We start from the raw sequence: 22,497 nt of genomic DNA, 5'->3' as shown, positions 1-22,497 counted from the left end.
GCACAAATAGATTGAAATAAATTACTGGACTCCAGCTACTTTTTCACTTAAGAAAAATAATTAGTACCTAGGTGCATACCTATGTTTCTATATTTTTACATGCCTCACTACATAACTTGTTAAGTAAAAAAAAATTAGTAATGTTATAGAAGATTTTGAATAATGTCATGAACAAAATTGACCTAGTTGGCATGGACTGGACACTGCACTAAATTGCTGCAGAATGCACCATTCTTTTCAAGTGTACATGTAATAGTAATCAAAACTGACCATGTGCTGGGTCACAGAGACTTTCAATAAATTTCAAGTAATTGAACTCAGACAGATAATGTTCTGTGACAACAATGAAACACAATTTTGTTATTGATTAGAATCCAAAACAAAAAATGACTAGAAATATTTCAAGTGTATGGAAATTTAGCAATATATTTCTAAATAACCCATAGGTCAAAGGTTAAATCACAAAATAATTCTAACTGAACAATAATATACAGCCTTGTAGTATGCAGGTAAAGCAGTGTTTAGAGGAAAATGTGCAGCCTTAAATAAATATATTAGAAAACGAGAAGTCTAGCCTGTAATCCCAGCACTTTGGGAGGCCAAGGCAGGTGGATCACGAAGTCAGGAGACCATCCTGGCTAACACGGTGAAACCCCGTCTCTACTAAAAATACAAAAAAAATTAGCCGAGTGTGGTGGCGGGTGCCTGTAGTCCCAGCTACTCGGGAGGCTGAGGTAGGAGAATGGTGTGAACCTGGGAGGCAGAGCTTGCAGTGAGCCGAGATTGCGCCACTGCACTCCAGCCTGGGCAACAGAGCGAGACTCAGTCTCAAAAAAAAAAAAAAAGAAAGAAAGAAAGAAACGGAGAAGTCTAAAAATAAGTGATCTCATTATGCACCTCAAGAAGTTCGAAGAACAAGTTAATCCAAAGACAGTAGGCAACAGCAAAAAATAAACACAAAACCAAAACTTAAGTAGCAACAAACTCACGCAGAAATAATTAGCAAAGCCAAAACCTGGGTCTTTGAAATGCTTAATAAAATGGATAGGTCAAGAAAGACTGATCAACAAAAAAGAGAAATGATATAAATAACCAATATCAAGGATAAAAAGAGACTATTACTACAGATTCTGTGGACATTTAGAAAGGTAAAAGGATATCATAAATGCTTTTCTGAAGATACATTTAAAAATTTAGATGAAATTTTAAAATTCCATAAAATCTTAATTTATCAAAATTGACATAAGAAAAAGGTAAACTATTAATAATTCTGTATCAGAATAATTGATACAGAATTGTATCAGACATAGGACTGGATAAAAATAATATCTTTATAAAGCAGCAAATAAGTTATTCTAATTAAGAGGTGAATTTACCAATGGCACTTGATAAACAGCAATAAACAATTAGAAAATGGTACCATTCACAGAAACATCAAAATGAAACAGTTTCTAGGAATAAATCTTACAAAATATATAAAAGTCATTTACATGGAAAATGGTAAGATATTATTGAGAGAAGTTTAAATGACCTAAATAATGGAAGAAGAATCCATGCGCATGAATTTTAACACTCAACATTTAGAAATATGAATTCTCCCTAAATTCATCTGTAGATTAAATCACAAACAAATTCACCACAAGTCATTTGGTGGAAACTGTTTCTAAAATTTACATAGAAATGTGAAGAATGAAATATAGTTGATGTCGTAAAACAATGAAACTGTTGTTACTATCCTACAAATCAAGACTTATTATAAAGCATTTAATTCTGGTCCCATGTCCCTCTACCACTTCACTATTCCAACTCTCTTCCTCTCAACATCCAGCTGGTATGTATGAGGACGTGCATATGTATTTTTATATTCATATAAGCACAACATAAGTGGACAAGAAAACATGCTACAAGAAAAAAGAAAACAGGCAATGTAAGTTGTTTTTGAACTATCCTATTCTACATGTGATTGTTTCGTTCCATATGCAGGGACCCATTCTTTGGATACCCAGTCAAGGGTATCACTGCATACTCTGTCTTGGTTGCCATGGATTTTCTTATGAATATTTCCATTCCTTTGGTTTTCATGAAGCTATGTCACAGAGGAGCCCTGCATGCTCAGTCTCCTCCTAGTTCTGCTCTACAGAGTGAATCTCCTTTGGGGATATATGTTTGTGGATGTGAGAGTATGTGGGCAACTGCGTGTCCAAAGTGAGTGTGTCAGCTCACTGCATGGGAACACCAGCCAAAATGCACTGTCAGGTCCAAAAGAAGCCTCTATTCTTATGGTACTCTAGAAGGTGTCACGACTCAGGGTTAAAGTTTTAATCCATTTTGAGTAATAATATTGACTTTGTTCCTTTGCACTTCTTACAAATGCAGTACTTTAGAAAGGAGCTCCCTAATCGTCATTCTTGGCCTTATAAATAAGTGTTTCTTAAAAACCAGTTTATCCCCTGTTTTTATTGCCAATCAACTCACACATTTTGTTAAAAGGACATAGTGGATTTTCTTTTTAAGAGTAAGATTCCAAATTATGCTAAGAAAATCTTTCGTGAAGGTAAACATTCTCTCTCCAAAGTTTGTAGGCAAGCAGACCTTATTGGGAAAGGATGTTATTATGAAAACCCACTTGTGCTTCTGGGTGAAGAAATAAAAAAGAATGAAAAAGACAACCCAGAGCATTATTTAGAATCCACCCCAGGCCATGCTGGGGACTGGGGAGAGGGAAGGAGTTAAGATCCTGCCAGACTACCAAGAGGTAAGTTCCAGAAGCCAGTGTTCATTTGCAGCTATTCATGTGGAAAGAATCACTGTCACTTTTCCCTGCTGATAAACATGCCACTTCAACATCTGTCTTAATAGACCAAAGAAATGAGAAGAACTAAAAACATCTTTGAATGGCACTAATGAGAAAAGGAAGTTGAGCAGAAATGAGAAGCAAGTTTGCAGGAAGATTTAGGAAGGTTGCAACCCATGCCTAGACACGTCAAGACACATCTCTCCATGTCTTCATAGTCAGCCCAGCCCCGTGACTCCTTTGCTTTCCTTTTCTGAATTTAGTTCCTCTTTCAACCTCAATTGCATCATGTTGGTATGATTATCCAGAGGAGCTAAAGCTCCCTCAGTCAGCAAAATCACAGGAATTCTACCATACTACAAATATAAGTTTTGGTAAAATAAATCTAAGGTTACATTTTTCTCATTTCTGCTTCTTTTTTCTTTTATAATAACAGAAATAAATAAAATTAATTCATAGATTAAAAACCTTCAAATAATGGCTAACAAGATGCTGAATTAGCACAGCTCTCTTTCTTAAGATTAACTCAAGAAAAATTATAGGAAAAAAACCTCAAAGAAAACTGAGAAACCTCTAAGGTGACCTGAGGCTGCCACTTTGAATGTGTGTGTAAAGACAGTGCATCTTCTTGGTCTGGGACACGAGGCAGCCCCATCAGGCTGGGGAGGAAATGATGGGAAAGGAACTGCTGGAATCTGCTATTGTTTCCCTCCACTCCACTTCCTCCAGGCGCACAGTAGCTGCTCCCACACCTCCTCTGACTCAGAACTCTAAATGTCAAGAAATCTTGGAGAGCTAAATAGGGGTTGTTTGTCCCACCTTGTGGCTCCTCTAAGTTCACCGTGGGTTTCCAAGATTGTCACAGAAAGAAAAGGGATACAAAAGGACACGTGTGGGAGGTTTTTATGAACCAGACTGGAACTGGAACTGATTGCTCCTTGTCACTTCCAGTTGTCCAGAAGCCATAGTCACATAACTATGTCTTTCCAAGAGAGAAGCTGGAAAACATAGTCCTGTGGTAGGCTCAAGAGGAAGAGGTGGTGGTTTTGGTGGAGATTCAGCCAATCACTGCCACACCTAGAAAATGCAATCTTATCACCAATACTTGTTTTTTCCTTTAAACCTTTACTTTCTACTCCTTTAAAAGAGTCAAGTGGAATGTTGTATATTAAAGACATTTTCTGACTTTAAAATCCTATTAAACTAAGAAACATAATCATCCTAATTATCAGATAATCTCCCAAGCATTTTGACAAAAATGAGACAGTTCTCATGGGAATTATGTTGAGTGAAAAAAGCCAATCCCAAAAGGTTATATACTATATCATTCCATTTACGTAACATTCTTAAAATGGAGGACAAGATTAGTGGTTTACAGGGGTTGGAGAGAAGGGAGAGGAAGAGGGAGACATGTGTAAGAAGGGCAACAAAGGGAACCTACTGGTGAACTATTCTATACCTTGACTGTGGTAGTGGTTGTACAAACCTACACTTGCAATTATGTTGCACAGAACCAAATGCATGCATACACACACACACACACACACACGTGAGTACAATAAAACTGGAGGGATCTGAATAAGATTGGTAGATTGTGCTAATATCAGTATCTTGGGTTGTGAAATTGTCCTGTAGTTCTTCCAGATGTTTCCATTGGAAGAAAATGGGTAAAGGGTACATGGGAATTCCTCTGTATTATTTCTTACAATAATGTGACTCTACAATTATCTCAAAATTAAACATTTAGTTTTAAAAAGTGGGACACAGTTATCCAGCTCAATGGAATATTGATGACAAAAGGCTGGACATAGTTATCCTTTCCCCAGTTGGTTTTATAAGTGTCTCTCTGTTCTTAAATAGTGGTCTACTTAGTGTCCTCCAGATCCTTCGGCTTGGCCTCAGCAGCAGTAAGAGAGTTAGGGATAAATGTTCACTAGTGAGCTGCTAACTGTGTCTGATGACTTTGGAGAGGATCCAGTGAGGGCTATAACCAGTGATTTTTGGAGCTTGGTGAGAATCAGACTCATGCCTTGAGGAAATCCTGGGAAAGACAAATGGAGGTTCTCAGGATCAACTGAAGAAACTCAGATGCTAGCAAATGGTCACCACACTAAAAAGGTGAGAGAAAAAGAATCCCAGTGACTTTACTAAAGGCTCACTAATTACACCTCTACTGGCAGTGATCCCCTGGGACTCTAAGGTATGAAGCATGATTTGCATCTTCCTTCTCCTTTTTCTGTTCATTCTCAGAAGTTTGTTTCAATTTGAGGGTGGTTTCACTATGGCAGGCTGGCCATGAAGGGGTTGTATAGAATGAAATTAATATACACACCCACACCCAACCTCTAGTAACCACCATTCTATGTTCTGCTTCTAAAAGTTTGATTTTTTTTTAGATCCTGAATATGAGAACATGTGGTATTTGTCTTTCTGTGTCTGGCTTATTTCACTTAGCATGATGTCCTCTAGGGAGTGAAGAGGGAAAGGAGAGATGTTAATCAAAGGGTACAAAGTTCCAGTTACACAGAAGGAATAAGTTCTGGTGATCTGTTGCACAGCACGGTGACTATAGTGAAGAATAATATGTTATGTATTTCAAAATTGCTCAAAGAGTAGATTTTAAACATTCTCACCATAAAAAATGATAAGTATGTGAGGTAACTGTTATGTTAATCATACTGATTTATCACTCCACAATCTATATATGTATTAAAACATCACATTGTACCCCATAAATATATACAATTATTGCCAGCTTATAATAAAAGTAAATTTTAAGGGGTGGAGCCAAGATGGCCAAATAGGAACAGCTCCGGTCTACAGCTCCCAGCGTGAGTGACACAGAAGATGGGTGACTTCTGCATTTCCGTTTGAGGCACCGGGTTCATCTCACTAGGGAGTGCCAAACAGTGGGTGCAGGACAGTCGGTGAAGCACACTGTGCACGAGCCGAAGCAGGGTGAGACATTGCCTCACTCGGGAAGCACAAGGGGTCAGGGAGTTCCCTTTCCTAGTCAAAGAAAGGGGTAACAGATGGCACCTGGAAAATCAGGTCAGTCCCACCCTAATACTGCGCTTTTCCAGCGGGCTTGGAAAACGGCACACCAGGAGATTGTGTCCCACATCTGGCTCGGAGGGTCCTATGCCCACGGAGTCTCGCTGATTGCTAGCACAGCAGTCTGAGATCAAACGGCAAGGCGGCAGCAAGGCTAGGGGAGGGGTGCCCACCATTGACCAGGCTTGCTTAGGTAAACAAAGCAGCTAGGAAGCTCGAACTGGGTGGAACCCACCACAGTTCAAGAAGGCCTGCGTGCCTCTGTAGGCTCCACCTCTGGGGGCAGGGCACAGACAAACAAAAATTCAGCAGCAACCTCTGCAAACTTAAATGTCCCTGTCTGACAGCATTGAAGAGAGTAGTGGTTCTCCCAGCACTCAGCTGGAGATCTGAGAACAGACAGACTGCCTCCTGAAGTGGGTCCCTGACCCCCGAGCTGCCTAACTGGGAGGCACCCCCGAGTAGGGACAGACTGACACCTCACTCGGCCAGGTACTCCTCTGAGACAAAACTTCCAGAGGAACTATCAGACAGCTGAATTTGTGGTCTCACAAAACTCCACTGCTCTGCAGCCACAGCTGCTGACACTCAGCCAAACAGGGTCTGGAGTGGACCTCTAGCAAATTCCAACAGACTTGCAGCTGAGGGTCCTGTCTGGTAGAAGGAAAACTAACAAACAGAAAGGACATACACACCAAAAACCCATCTGTACATCACCATCATCAAAGACCAAAAGTAGATAAAACCACAAAGATGGGGAAAAAACAGAGCAGAAAAACTGGAAACTCTAAAAAGCAGAGCACCACTCCTCCTCCAAAGGAACGCAGTTCCTCACCAGCAACGGAACAAAGCTGGACGGAGGATGACTTTGACAAGTTTAGAGAAGAAGTCTTCAGACGATTGAACTACTCTGAGCTACGGGAGGAAATTCAAAACAATAGCAAAGAAGTTAAAAACTTTGAAAAAAAAATTAGACGAATGGATAACTAGAATAACCAATGGAGAGAAGGGCTTAAAGGAGGTGATGGAGCTGAAAGCCAAGTTTCGAGAACTATGCAAAGATTGCAGAAGCCTCGGGAGCCAATGCGATCAACTGGAAGAAAGGGTATCAGTGATGGAAGATGAAATGAATGAAATGAAGCGAGAAGGGAAGTTTAGAGAAAAAAGAATAAAAGGAGACGAACAAAGCCTCCAAGAAATTTGGGACTATGTGAAAAGACCAAACCTAGGTCTGATTGGTGTACCTGAAAATGACGGGGAGAATGGAACCCAGTTGGAAAACACTCTGCAAGATATTATCCAGGAGAACTTCCCCAATCTAGCAAGGCAGGCCAACATTCAGATACAGGAAATACAGAAAACGCCACAAAGATACTGCTTGAGAAGAGCAACTCCAAGACACATAATTGTCAGATTCACCAAAGTTGAAATGAAGGAAAAAATGTTAAGAGCGGCCAGAGAGAAAGGTCGGGTTACCCACAAAGGGAAGCCCATCAGACTAACAGCTGATCTCTAGGCAGAAACTCTACAAGCCAGAAGAGAGTGGGGGCCGATATTCAACATTCTTAAAGAAAAGAATTTTCAACCCAGAATTTCATATCCAGCCAAAATAAGCTTCATAAGTGAAGGAGAAATAAAATCCTTTACAGACAAGAAAATGCTGAGTGATTTTGTCACCACCAGGCCTGCCATAAAAGAGCTCCTGAAGGAAGCACTAAACATGGAAAGGAACAACCAGTACCAGCCACTGCAAAAACATGCCAAATTGTAAAGACCATCGAGGCTAGGAAGAAACTGCATCAACTAATGAGCAAAATAACCAACTAACATCATAATGACAGGATCAAATTCACACATAACAATATTAACTTTAAATGTAAATGGACTAAATGCTCCAATTAAAAGACACAGACTGGCAAATTGGATAAGGAGCCAAGACCCATCAGTGTGCTGTATTCAGGAAACCCATCTAACATGCAGAGACACACATGGACTCAAAATAAAGGGATGGAGGAAGATCTATCAAGCAAATAGAAAACAAAAAAAGGCAGGGGTTGCAATCCTAGTCTCTGATAAAACAGACTTTAAACCAACAAAGATCAAAAGAGACAAAGAAGGCCATTACATAATGGTAAAGGGATCAATTCAACAAGAAGAGCTAACTATCCTAAATATATATGCACCCAACACAGGAGCACCCAGATTCATAAAGCAAGTCCTGAGTGACCTACAAAGGGACTAAAACTCCCACACAATAATACTGGGAGATTTTAACACCCCACTGTCAACATTAGACAGATCAACGAGACAGAAAGTTAACAAGGATACCCAGGAATTGAACTCAGCTCTGCACCAAGTGGACCTAATAGACATCGACAGAACTCTCCACCCCAAATCAACAGAATATACATCTTTTTCAGCACCACACCACACCTATTCCAAAATTGATCACATAGTTGGAAGTAAATCTCTCCTCAGCAAATGTAAAAGAACAGAAATTATAACAAACTGTCTCTCAGACCACAGTGCAATCAAACTAGAACTCAGGATTAAGAAACTCAGTCAAAACCGCTCAACTACATGGAAACTGAACAACCTGCTCCTGAATGACTACTGGGTACATAATGAAATGAAGGCAGAAATAAAGATGTTCTTTGAAACCAATGAGAACAAAGACACAACATACCAGAATCTCTGGGACACATTCAAAGCAGTGTGTAGAGGGAAATTTATAGCACTAAATGCCCACAAGAGAAAGCAGGAAAGATCCAAAATTGACACCCTAACATCACAATTAAAAGAACTAGACAAGCAAGAGCAAACACATTCAAAAGCGAGCAGAAGGCTAGAAATAACTAAAATCCGAGCAGAACTGAAGGAAATAGAGACACAAAAAATCCTTCAAAAAATTAGTGAATCCAGGAGCTGGTTTTTTGAAAAGACCAACAAAATTGATAGCCCACTAGCAAGACTAATAAAGAAGAAAAGAGAGAAGAATCAAATAGATGCAACAAAAAATGAAAAAGGGGATATCACCACCGATCCCACAGAAATACAATCTACCATCAGAGAATACTACAAACATCTCTACGCAAATAAACTAGAAAATCTAGAAGAAATGGATAAATTCCTCGACAAATACACCCTCCCAAGACTAAACCAGGAAGAAATTGAATCTCTGAATAGACCAATAACAGGCTCTGAAATTGTGGCAATAATCAATAGGTTACCAACCAAAAAGAGTCCAGGACGTGATGGATTCACAGCTGAATTCTACCAGAGGTACAAGGAGGAACTGGTACCATTCCTTCTGAAACTATTCCAATCGATAGAAAAAGAGGGAATCCTCCCTAACACATTTTATGAGGCCAGCATCGTCCTGATACCAAAGCCTGGCAGAGACATAACCAAAAAAGAGAATTTCAGACCAATATCCTTGATGAACATTGATGCAAAAACCCTCAATAAAATACTGGCAAACTGAATCCAGCAGCACATCAAAAAGCTTATATGCCATGATCAAGTGGGCTTCATCCCTGGGATGCAAGGCTGGTTCAACATATGCAAATCAATAAATGTAATCCAGCATATAAACAGAACCAACGATAAAAACCACATGATTATCTCAATAGATGCAGAAAAGACCTTTGACAAAATTCAACAATGCTTCATGCTAAAAACTCTCAATAAATTAGGTATTGATGGGACATACCTCAAAATAATAAGAGCTATCTATGACAAACCCACAGCCAATATCATACTGAATGGGCAAAAACTGGAAGCATTCCCTTTGAAAACTGGCACAAGACAGGGATGCCCTCTCTCACCACTCCTATTCAACATAGTGCTGGAAGTTCTGGCCAGGGCAATCAGGCAGGAGAAGGAAATAAAGGGTATTCATTTAGGAAAAGAAGAAGTCAAATTGTCCCTGTTTGCAGATGACATGATTGTATATCTAGAAAACCCCATTGTCTCAGCCCAAAATCTCCTTAAGCTGATTAGCAACTTCAGCAAAGTCTCAGGATACAAAATCAGTGTACAAAAATCACAAGCATTCTTGTACACCAATCACAGACAAACAGAGAGCCAAATCATGAGTGAACTCCCATTCACAATTGCTTCAAAGAGAATAAAATACCTAGGAATCCAACTTACAAGGGATGTGAAGGACCTCTTCAAGGAGAACTACAAACCACTGCTCAATGAAATAAAAGAGGATACAAACAAATGGAAGAACATTCCATGCTCATGGGTATGAAGAATCAATATCATGAAAATGGCCATACTGCCCAAGGTAATTTATAGATTCAATGCCATCCCCATCAAGCTATCAATGACTTTCTTCACAGAATTGGAAAAAACTACTTTAAAGTTCATATGGAACCAAAAAAGAGCCCACATCGCCAAGTCAATCCTAAGCCAAAAGAACAAAGCTGGAGGCATCATGCTACCTGACTTCAAACTGTACTACAAGGCTACAGTAACCAAAACAGCATGGTACTGGTACCACAACAGAGACATAGATCAATGGAACAGAACAGAGCCCTCAGAAATAATGCTGCATATCTACAACTATCTGATCTTTGAGAAACCTGACAAAAACAAGAAATGGGGAAAGGATTCCCTATTTAATAAATGGTGCTGGGAAAACTGGCTAGCCATTATGTAGAAAGCTGAAACTGGATTCTTTCCTTACACCTTATACAAAAATTAATTCAAGATGGATTAAAGACTTACATGTTAGACCTAAAACCATAAAAACCCTAGAAGAAAACCTAGGCAATACCATTCAGGACATAGGCGTGGGCAAGGACTTCATGTCTAAAACACCAAAAGCAGTGGCAACAAAAGCCAAAATTGACAAATGGGATCTAATTAAACTAAAGAGCTTCTGCACAGCAAAAGAAACTACCATCAGAGTGAACAGGCAACCTACAAAATGGGAGAAAATTTTTGCAACCTACTCATCTGACAAAGGGCTAATATCCAGAATCTACAATGAACTCAAACAAATTTACAAGAAAAAAACAAACAACCCCATCAAAAAGTGGGCGAAGGACATGAACAGACACTTCTCAAAAGAAGACATTTATGCAGCCAAAAAAAACACATGAAAAAATGCTCATCATCACTGGCCATCAGAGAAATGCAAATCAAAAGCACAATGAGATACCATCTCACACCAGTTAGAATGGCCATCATTAAAAAGTCAGGAAACAACAGGTGCTGGAGAGGATGTGGAGAAATAGGAACATTTTTACACTGCTGGTGGGGCTGTAAACTAGTTCAACCATTGTGGAAGTCAGTGTGGCGATTCCTCAGGGATCTAGAACTAGAAATACCATTTGACCCAGCCATCCCATTACTGGGTATATACCCAAAGGACTATAAATCATGCTGCTATAAAGACACATGCACATGTATGTTTACTGTGGCACCATTCACAATAGCAAAGAGTTGGAACCAACCCAAATGTCCAACAATGATAGACTGGGTTAAGAAAATGTGGCACAAATTAGCCGGGCGTGGTGGCGGGCGCCTGTAGTCCCAGCTACTCGGAGAGGCTGAGGCAGGAGAATGGCGTGAACCCGGGAGGCGGAGCTTGCAGTGAGCCGAGATCGCGCCACTGCACGCCAGCCTGGGCGACAGAGCGAGACTCCGTCTCAAAAAAAAAAAAAAAAAAAAAAAAAAAAAAAAAAGAAAATGTGGCACATATACACCATAGAACACTATGCAGCCATAAAAAATGATGAGTTCATGTCCTCTGTAGGGACATGGATGAAACTGGAAAACATCATCTCAGTAAACTATCGCAAGGACAAAAACCAAACACCACATGTTCTCACTCATAGGTGGGAATTGAACAATGAGAACTCATGGACACAGGAAGGGGAACATCACACTCTGGGGACTGTTGTGGGGTGAGGGGAGGGGGGAGGGACAGCATTAGGAGATATACCTAATGCTAAATGACGAGTTAATGCATGCAGCAAACCAACATGGCACATAGATACATATGTAACAAACCTGCACATTGTGCACATGTACCCTAAAACCTAAAGTATAATAATAAAATAAAAATAAAAAAAAATAAAAGTAAATTTTAAAAATAAATAAGAGTTGATTCCATAAAAAAATGAAAAGAATGAAATCTAGAGCTAGGTATGGACTAAGGGAGTGAGGGAGTGAGGGTAGACAAGTTGGGGTGTGAAAACACAGGTCACGGAGATGGTGTTTTGTTGTATAGTCATTTCCAATCAGTAGGAAAACAATTTGCACATTATGAACATTTCAAGTTTGTATTCAATGTAATTACCATTCAGTTTCCTTCCAACTATACATCATTGTGTAATAGCTTTGGGGTGGGATAAGGGGAGGGATCTGAACCAGTAATTCATTTTCATTTGTGGTCAGCTCCAGTATATTCTAATAACTGAATGTGTCAAAAGCCTAAAGCTTTTTCATTCTGTGCTATATTTAATAGAAAAAGAAAAGAAGAATCGGGAAGACTTACTTATGCAGTCCCATCTCACTCGCCAGCACCGCCTCCCTTTCTTTGTAGATGAAGAATGGGACTCCTTTCACTTTTAGTTCTATTAAAATAGCTCTGGCTTTCTCTGTGGTTAAAAACATAAGCTTGATATTGCTCAGGTAGTGACACAAGGTAAACGCTAATACAGGACCAACTCCCATAGCTATTTAGAAAAAAAAATCCTCCTCTGTTAGCTATTTCTATCACAATTTACAAGGAGAGTTGATTTACAGAGGAATTATCAGTAATAGCCGCAAACACTGATGACTCAATCTGGACAAAACACTCCACTTGCCCCAAACAACCCCTCATTGTTCACGGTGGTAATTTGTTCATTTTAAAAGTATTATCTAGTGCTTTGGAGTTTGTCCCTCAAGAACAGCATGAGCCTCCACTGTACCAGGACTTCCTTGTTTAGCATTTTTAAAACCTCTTAAATCTGGGAACATACTCTGTAAGATTTGTTTTAAATGATATTTGAACCCACGTGGTGTCATAATCTATTCTATCATTGTGTGTAAAAAGAAGAATTCTTTTCCAATGAGCTTTATTGAGCTTTAGACTCTGGCCTGGGGACTGGAAAGAGGAAGAAACAATTCCGTTAAATGATTCTCTCTTAAAGTAAAAAGAGACAACAAGGGAATCATAAAATGTTCAATATTTGCTACTGACTCTCTCAAAGTGTACATGAGAATTTTTAAAGCTCCAGAGGTGGTGTTCACAGCTACGCTATTGATCGAGTGTTTCTTGAGAGGGAGTCTTATTTTCTCCATACCAGGTGATGCTCCGTGCTCTGGGGTCACAGGAGAGGGGCACCTGCCCTGTCCACAGCCTGGCAGAGCCAAAGGCAAGCTCAAGCAGCTGTGACATCTAATTATGGGTCTTCCCATGAAGTCTGAAAAATGGCTGAACTTGGTCCAGCCCTAGTGTAAATAGAACAAAATGAGCATATTTGCTGGAAGTGAGGCTGGTCTTTAAAATTCATAATCACACATATGGCTCCATGAACCATATGCACCAAGCCATGTCTGAGTGTGACTTTTGGCTCTGGGCTATTTGCTATTACTTGCTGTGGACCAGGTGCAGATTCCTTCTTTCTCTCTCAGCCCCTACATTCACATATTTCTCAGAAAAGAAATTCCATTGGAATCAGATGTGAAAAGCTAAAACCTGTGGCCTGGGTGATCTACCATTTTGACTTCTGTCACCTAAAACCCTAGTTCCGCCTAGTGCAGAGATTTTTTACCACTTGAATGCATTGACGTGTGACAGAGAAGAGTATGTTGTGTTTATGTTTCCCCCATCCCCCCTGCCAACAGCCATTCCCACCACGATAAGCCCCCAGGGAGCAGTGGCAAGAGGAATCTCAGGAAAGTGGTGTCTATGAAGTACATCAGGGTTCTAGAGCAAAGTCCTGAGGCAAGAGATTGTTAGACAGGGCAAGGAGGGAACGGAGAGCTGGGGAATTTAACCCCATTTCCTTTTCTTGAACTCAGTAAAGAGATGACCTCCAAGGTGACTCCCAGGACACGCTTACACAAACCCAAGATGGTTACATCAGATTAAAAACAGCTGCATCTGAGATAGAGGGAGGCCACAGTTCAGACCCCCTGCATCTTCCTCGGCTCCTAGGCAGGAAGGAGGAAGATTTCAGAGGTCCCCTGTGCCCTGCAGAGGGACAGGAAGCAGCTGATAGTGCTGACTGGAGGGATTATTAGGGGCACTGACATGGATGAGCGACAGAGGGTCAGGGATCAAATAGGTGCTACAGTCAGACTTCAGCTGGATCCATAGTGCCAGGAGGAGCTGAACAGGGACAAGCTGGTGGGGAGAAAGGCAGTCCCAGACGTTAGCTAGAGATGTCACTAAGTTTTCCTGTGACCAAGCAGACAAGAGACATCACCATGGAGTCAAGAGGAACCAGAGGACAATACAAGACCCTGCTGTCTTGGAGAGTAACAGCGAGCGGAATAAAGAAATCTCAAAGTCTAAGCATTTACTTATTTTTAAGTGAGTTATCTAAAAAGAATGTTTAAATTGCTAGATTGGGTGGTTTCGTGACTTGGATTATTATTAGCTTCTCTGTTTTCTCTCTCTCTCTTTCGCTCTGTCTCTCTGATATGGTTTAGCTGTGTCCCCGCCCAATCTCATCTTGAATTGTAGCTCCCATAATCCCCACATGCCGTGGGAGGGACCCGGCGAGAGGTAATTGACTCATGGGGGCTGGTTTTCCCGTGCTGTTCTCGTGACAGTGAATAAGTCTCATGAACACTGATAATTTTATAAAGAGCAGTTCCCCTGCACGTGCTCTCTTGCTTGCTGCCGTGTAAGACGTCTTTGCTGCTCTTTTGCCTTCTGCCATGATTGTGAGGCCTCCCCAGCCATGTGGAACTGTGAGTCCATTAAACCTCTTTTTCTTTATAAATTACCCAGTGTTAGCTCTATCCTTATTAGCAGCATGAGAACAGACTAATACACTCTCCCTTACATACATACATACACACACACAAACACACACACAAACTGCCCCATCACCTAGCAGGGTGAGCTCATGAAGGTTAGGTCATACATAGGAAGTAAAGAAACCTCAGTTTCTCTGCACATCTGAATAAATCTGGCCCTGCTGTATGTACAGCACTCAGCAACTCCTTAGTGGCAGGCAGGGCATAGTGGAAGCAGAGATGGGCACAGTTGTAGTTTGGAGGTCCCTGCTGGAAGGGTGAAGAGTGTCTGCCCCAGGACTGGAGGGAGGAATATAGGGGTAGAAACAGGACCTGTACAGAAAATGCGCAGTAGTTGGGAAGACATGAGACATGAGATCACCAAACTACGTGAATTTATTACCAGAAATAAAGATTCCTACTCTCGGACTTCTGTCTGTTCACTCCTACTAGCTCTTTTGATCTACTTGGTAAGGATTTATTCCCACCACTGTTACTTAAAACTGACAGCTAGCCTTGTTGAATATACTCCCCAGAAAGCTTTCTTTAGCCTTCTTGTGGTATATTCACCTCCATAGCAGCCAGTCAGCAGGCACTGATAAAGAGATAAGAATAGGAAAAAAAGAAAGAAGATCTCTTAAAGAAGTAAGATATTGGTGATACTATTGGCATTGTCCTAAATCCAGTGCAATGATTCCCAAAGCCAACATTGCATTCTAATTTCCTGGGAATATTTTTTAAAGTACAGAAACCCAGGTCTGACTTTAGACCAGAGTGTGAAATGGCCTAACAATTGATGGTAATTCTGACCTTGTGGGGTGGGACAACACTTTCAGCCAAGTAATTGGAATAATTAAGCTACCTTGTCATGGTTCTGTCTTAATAATTAAACGACCTTGTTATGGTTTGAATTATCCTGACAAGTGCTTTCTAAACTGTATACCATAGGACATCTAGCCCACAGGATGTTAACACACATTGCTGGAGAAAAGATTTCTGTTGCACAAATGTTTGAGAAATCCAGGTTAAACCAAGTTAAGCAAAGTTTGTTTGGTCTTCACCAGCTCAGAGCTTTTTACACTGATGTGTGCTTAGACTCTCCATGATGAAGCAATTGTGTACATCATTTCGCTCCTAGATCTGATGAGGTCTTTTATTTTTCTTGTAAATCCCCCAGGATTAGAGGGTTTTATTGCATGGGAATTGGTGAGTGCTGCTTTAGAGTGCTGCCACAGGACTCTACTTCCCTGCTGATGCAGGTGCAATCAGGGAAGTCATGGATTCAATGAACTTGACGTGAAATGACTATTGTAAATTTAAAACGAGACAGTTTTTTTTGTCACACAAGGAAAGTGTTACAAATTAAGATACAAAGGTAATGGGCAGAAAACATGTAAGATTATACATTCATGGACGTAAAATAGCAAACCATGGCATACAGCTATCTTTGAAACCAGTTTTTCTATTTTATAAACATTTCAATCAGTTCTTTGGTTTTCTCTCATATCCAATTTTGTGGCATTATTACATTATGAACCTATGATCTCATAAATTAAACAGGCTCAGATAATTTGACATACTTCACTTTTACCTCACAATGATGAGAGAATATTTTTAAAGATCTCTTCCTTTTGTCTCTGAATACTACTTTTCTCTAATATTGTTTTCTGTCTCTCTCTGGACACTCTCTGAGGACCAGTCAACGTCATGTCAAGGACAAATGGGTGTATCATTATGACTGCCAAATCTCAAGGGTCCTGTTACATATTGGGATTGTTTTTCCTGAATAAAGCATAGAATCTCCAACGCTCATTAATTCTATATTCACATGCTTTTGGTTAGAAGAACTGCTCAAGACTACAAACAAACCAATGGGTTTTTTAAAATATATATTTCTTTCCTTTCTAATAGTCAGAAAACCAACAATAATTTGTTTACTCACCACAGAACATTCTCAATTACCATGCTGGTATATATTTTTTCTCAGGTTTTATTTAATACTTTTCCTAAAACTTCCTAAGTAACAGAAGGGTTTGGTTTCTTTGTGTGTGTGTGTGTGTGTGTTTTTACTATATTTAAAAATGTGAGATACAAATAAAGTTTTAATTCGTGTTCTTTTAAAAGAGAATAATCCAAATAAGTATTTCACAAATTCCTATCATTAGAAATTCCTTTCATAGTCTCCCACAAATTTTCTTAAATTTTAAAAACCTTTGCTTTATTTGTATTTTTAAAAGTATCTATGGTTATTGTGGGAAATTTATAAAATACCTATTAGAAAATAAAATCACATAAAATTGTACCACCTAGGGATTACAACTATTAACATAAAATATGTTTATATAATTATTATATTCTATCATGTATCCATAGATAGAGTTTAAACTTCTCTACAAAATTTATTTGGTAGTATGCTTTAACACAATGTATTATAAACACTTTCCCTTGTCATTAAGAGTTTTTCTCTGATATAATTTTAATAACAGCATAGTTTGTCTCTAAATATACATATCATAATTTATAAAATCCACTATTGCCGGACATTTAGGTTGTTTCTGATTTTTGCTGTCATAAACTGTATTAAAATGAAAGTTTTGTAACTACATTTTTGTACGCTTTTGTTATTTTGGCTTTCATTTGATTAAGACAAAATTTAGAAGTCCAATATCAGGATTAAAGGAGAGAAATATTTCTAAATTTGTTGATGCTTATTGCTAAGCATCTAAACATTTATAGCAACCTCCTCTTTTTCTCCAGCAGAACGTAAGCATGGGTACCTCTCCCGGTAATCACAGAAACCTGGTAAGACTGTTTGGAAGGCAATGGAAATATATGTGCAAAAATGTTTTTTGTCTCATTTTTGTAATCCTTGGATTTTCAATGGAAATTTTGGAAAGGGCAGAAATAAAGGGCTTGAGATAAGATGACCATCTTTCACTAGAGTGGCTTCCTGCATTGCAACTAGATTTCAACTGGAAGAAGTTATTTATATTTCTAATATAAAAGAGTAAAGAAGTTACCTGCTCCCCTCCCTGCCTCTGTCTGAAGCTCTCCATAATTCATGCAGCCTGGCATCCTGTCAGTGCCCTTAGTGGAGTGTTGCTTTTAGTACTGATCCTTACCAAGAGCATGGGCAGTCCCACTTTTTTTTTTTGAGACGGAGTCTTGCTCTGTCGCCCAGGCTGGAGTGCAGTAGCACACTCTTGGCTCACTGCAAGCTCTGCCTACCTAGTTCACACCATTCTCCTGCCTCAGCCTCCCGAGTAGCTGGGACTACAGGTGCCCACCACCACGCCTGACTAATTTTTTTGTATTTTTAGTAGAGACGGGGTTTCACCGTGTTAGCCAGGATTGTCTCGATCGCCTGACCTCATGATCCACCCTCCTTGGCCTCCCAAAGTGCTGGGATTACAAGCGTGAGCCACTGCGCCCGGCCGGACAGTCCCGTTTCTACAACTCAGTCTTGCCTATAGGTCACAATGCAGTGAAAAGTGGCAGCTGATAGTGTAAGCCCCAGGAGATCCCAAATGCCCGGTTATTAACAAGTGTTATATATTTTTAAAAAGCAATACAGATTTTACATCATATATGAGAAGGGTGTTGAAATCAAGGGAAGAATGAGAGACAGGGTGGAAAAAAAGGAGGCTTCCGTGTGCAGGAGACAGAGAAGGACAAAGGCAGGTACAGTAATGAAAAAAATATGTAAACTCTTAGTATGAGCAGGCCTATGTAAGCAGCAGATTAATCTATTACCCAGTTCATTTTGCCCAAAGACTTTCTTTAAACTGATCCTTGAATATGTTCCCCATTACAGTCTCATGGTAAGCGAGTGATTCTCAAGGGGGTTGCAATTTTGTCCCCCACCCGAAATTAGCAATGCCTGAAGACATTTCGGTTGTTAATAACAGGAAGGTGCTACTGGCATCTAATAGGTATGCAGGGATGCTGCTAAACATTCCACAATACACAGCACAGCCCCACAGCAAAAAATTCTCTGGCTCAGAATGTCAGTTATGCCAAGAAAAGCGAAAGTGTAGTATTTTTTTGTATTGGAAAAGAGCAATACCATTGGCTAAATGTCTCTTTAATTAAAAATTAAAACCCACAAAAAGAAATGTTAAAAAGTAGAAAAAGAAAAATCCCTATCCTATCACAGATACTCTCTACTTATATAATAATTGTTTTATGAGTCTTTCCAATTTTATTTCATATTCTCTCTCATCATGCTATCAACCCATTTGTATTACATGTCTGTTGCATAATTACAAATACACAATAAATTATTTTATCAAATGCTTATTGTTCCTTATATGAAATACGCCATTCTAAAAGTTACACCCTCTAGAAAACAAGAAAAAGAACTAGGTAACACTCATTATCTTTTTATTCCTGGCTACCTTTTTTTTTTTTTTTTTTTTACTGTAATATACAACAATCCTTTATTGAAAGTTGTGAAAGTACTACCAAAATAATAGGTTAGAGATGGTTTATCTTTTATATTAACAGTAAGTTAAAATTTACTACACAAACATAATGACTATCAATTAATAAATATGGAAACAAAACAGCTGTCAAAAATGTACTAGATATCCAATATCCCATATAGTATTTATGTGAAGAAAAAAGCTCGGTAATTTGATATATATATTCATATATTGCAGCTGTATCACAACAAAATAAGGTTGTTGTCTATGAAGCCCTATTGACATCTTGAGTATCCTAGAATTTTCTGTTTCAGAGTCTGGTTTTCAGCTTTAAAAATCTAAAAATTAAACTTTTTCAGTGGTGTCGTTGTTTAACAAGTTCTTCAGAGTCATGCTACCAAGGATGGTTCAATATTTTAAAATCTATTTATATAATGTACCAAATAAATAAGTCCACAAGAGAAAAATCAATATGATCTTTTTGACAGATACTAAAAAAAAATTTGATGCAGTTCAATATTTTTCTTGATTTAAACAATTTCATAGTAAACCAGGAATTTAATGATTTTTTTAAATGATAAAGAATACATATTTGGAAACAATAGCCATGATTATATTTACTGAACAAACAATAAAAGGATTCTATTAAGGACTGGAATAAGGCAACGATGCCCTCTAGTAGCATTATTTATATAAAAAAATGGTTACAAATTATAGTCAATGAAATAAGATCAAAAAAGTAGGTAGAAGGAATGAAAAATTGAACAAAAATTTCATTACTTTTAGATTATAAAAAGTTCAATAAATTGCAAAACCATTAGAACATATAATGAAATATTATATAGTAAGTGATTACAAAATAGATACACAAAAATGAGTATCTTCCCATTAAATGTTCAATAACATTTAAACATATAAAGAAAACTGTTCTATTCAATATAATAGCCAAAATATATATCTCGGAAAAAATGTTAAAAGAAATTCTCTAATTGCATGTGAAGAAAACTACAAAGTCCTACTAAGGGATATAAAATGAATATTGAAGAAATTGAGACCCACATCATATTTTTGGATGGAAATCTTACTATTTTAAAGATATAAATTTCTTCTCAAATTAAATTCTAAACTATGGATTTGTTGTAAAATTTGAGAACTTATTATATAATTTAACATAGAAGGCTAAACTTTTAAACATAGCCAAGTAATTTCTAAACAAAAAGGAATTCAAAAGAGAAGTAATTTTATGTCTTGTCCTACCATCTATAAAAATATAAATTTTAAAAATAAAAACAATACAGCACTATTGTCAATATTGAGAAAACAATCTGATAGAATAAATAGAATTTCCAGGAAAAAATACTAAGTCACAGGATAGGACTTATATATGATAAATTTATTTCATAACAGTATAAAAGTCTGAATTATTGAACAAACAGTATATAACATTTGTCAAGTATAGCTGTAAAAATAATTAATGCATTTTGAACACCTTACCCCAAAATATTTTCCAAATGGAAAAGATTTAAAGGTAGAAAAATGAACTCATACAAATACTTGAAATAAATGTAAGATATATATTGTATTTATATAATTTGTGAGTGGAAAAAGGTTTCTCTAAGCATGGCATCAAAGATTGAAAGCATAATAGAAGACCAATAGAGCAACAAACAACAACTTATAATTGTAAAAGATTTAAAATTATATTAGGACATGAGAAAAAATCGATTTACAACATATTATAACAAAGCATCATTTCTAAGAGACTCGTGAAATCAATAAAAACACAAATGTGCTTTTTACGGAAAATACAAAAAGGAAATGAAAAAAGCAATTCACAGAAGAACTATAAATGTCCAATAAGCCTAGAAGAATTCATGAGCCTCAGAAATGCAATTAAAATTTCACTGGGATTTCATTTTATTTATTAAATTGGCTAGGATCACAAACAACAGCAAAACTCTGTGTTAAGAAGCACAGGAGAAAATGGTTGCTTTTGTAAATTGCTGATAGGTCTATAAATTAGTATGATCTTCTTGGTAGGTATTTGGCAATATTTGTCAGAAACTTGAAAAATGTAGGTATCCTTTGATTTAAAAATTTCTCTTCTAGTTATTCATCTAAGAAAATAAATAAGCATATCCTAAAATATTCATTTATAGACATTCATCACTTGCTGGCTATGGCAGCAAAGATGGAAAACAGCAAAGTTTCCACTAATAGGGAATTGATTAAAAACATTATTGTAATATCACACAATGAAAAAATCTTCAATTTTTATAGCGACCATTATCATTATAACACATGTAATTTAGAATTATGTAATATATAGTATAATTATAATATTGATATATTTATAATATCGATTAACATTAAAAAGTTCATAATATATTGAGTGAAATGGGTAGGTACACTTACTTATCAGTTACCTGATAGAGTCTACATAATAGATCTGTCCTAGTCTTCCTAAACCAAATGCTGAGATTATCAAACAAGTATGTCTTATTTCTGAAAACAGAATGTTTTGTTTTCTGTTACATATCAGAATATTTTATAACTGCATATTTCATTTGAATGAATAAACTTCACATGCTAACTTATGGTAAGGCAAAAGCTGTACTACTCTTTCCTAAGGAAATAATCATTAATTAGACTTAAGGCATTAAATAATGAATAGTGATTTTATAAAACCATTCTATTTCTTATGAAAATATTAAAATATTTTCAGGAAAAATGAGATTTTTGAAAGAAAATTAAAACTTTGGCAAATGGGAGTCATGGGATACTACATAATATTGTTTTAAAATGCTAAACCAAATCTTGTCATATAAATCAGAAAAATATCTGAAGTTGTATGGAATGATCAAAACTTTTAGTAAATTATAATTTATTTTCTGCTAGAAATTAAAGTCAAGAGATCCTATTTTTACAAAAATGTCATAAAATACAAGGAAGAACATTTTTACGAACTTAAGGACAATGCTAACAATAAAGAAATTCAACTGGTAAAAAATTCTAAAGAATCAACTTTTCATACATCAGTACCCTGGTGAATTGTAAATGTCACTCAAATACCACAAGGTCAGATTCTTAGATCAATTCCTGCATTAATACTTTTTGTATAACCTGCCAACCTTCAAGTACTATATACTCTAGTCAGCCTGGAATGTTGTATTATAGTAACTTAAAAATTAAATATCAGGATAGTCTGTTCTTTTCCCAAAGCTTCAAAGTGAGGAGCCCAAAATGGGAAGA

General features: G+C 37.7%; 1 protein-coding gene across 9 annotated transcripts in view; it reads right to left on the bottom strand.

Moving 5' to 3' along the window:
• The window catches only part of PDE1C (phosphodiesterase 1C), a 692,034-nt gene that overhangs the window by 144,966 nt on the left and 524,571 nt on the right, over positions 1 to 22,497 (bottom strand). For 2 of the 9 annotated variants that reach the window (XM_063609690.1, XM_063609692.1), the window contains exon 1: positions 12,363 to 12,548. The exons of the other annotated variants lie outside the window; for them this stretch is intronic. In XM_063609690.1, the coding sequence (XP_063465760.1) occupies positions 12,363 to 12,541 (179 nt within the window). In that variant the 5' untranslated portion in view covers positions 12,542 to 12,548. Of the gene's footprint in view, positions 1 to 12,362; positions 12,549 to 22,497 lie in introns of those variants that run through there. 9 annotated transcript variants of the gene reach the window in all.

This window comes from Symphalangus syndactylus, chromosome 9 (assembly GCF_028878055.3).
Source record: "Symphalangus syndactylus isolate Jambi chromosome 9, NHGRI_mSymSyn1-v2.1_pri, whole genome shotgun sequence".
Taxonomy (NCBI): domain Eukaryota; kingdom Metazoa; phylum Chordata; class Mammalia; order Primates; family Hylobatidae; genus Symphalangus; species Symphalangus syndactylus.
This window is presented reverse-complemented; position numbering and strand designations above follow the sequence as displayed.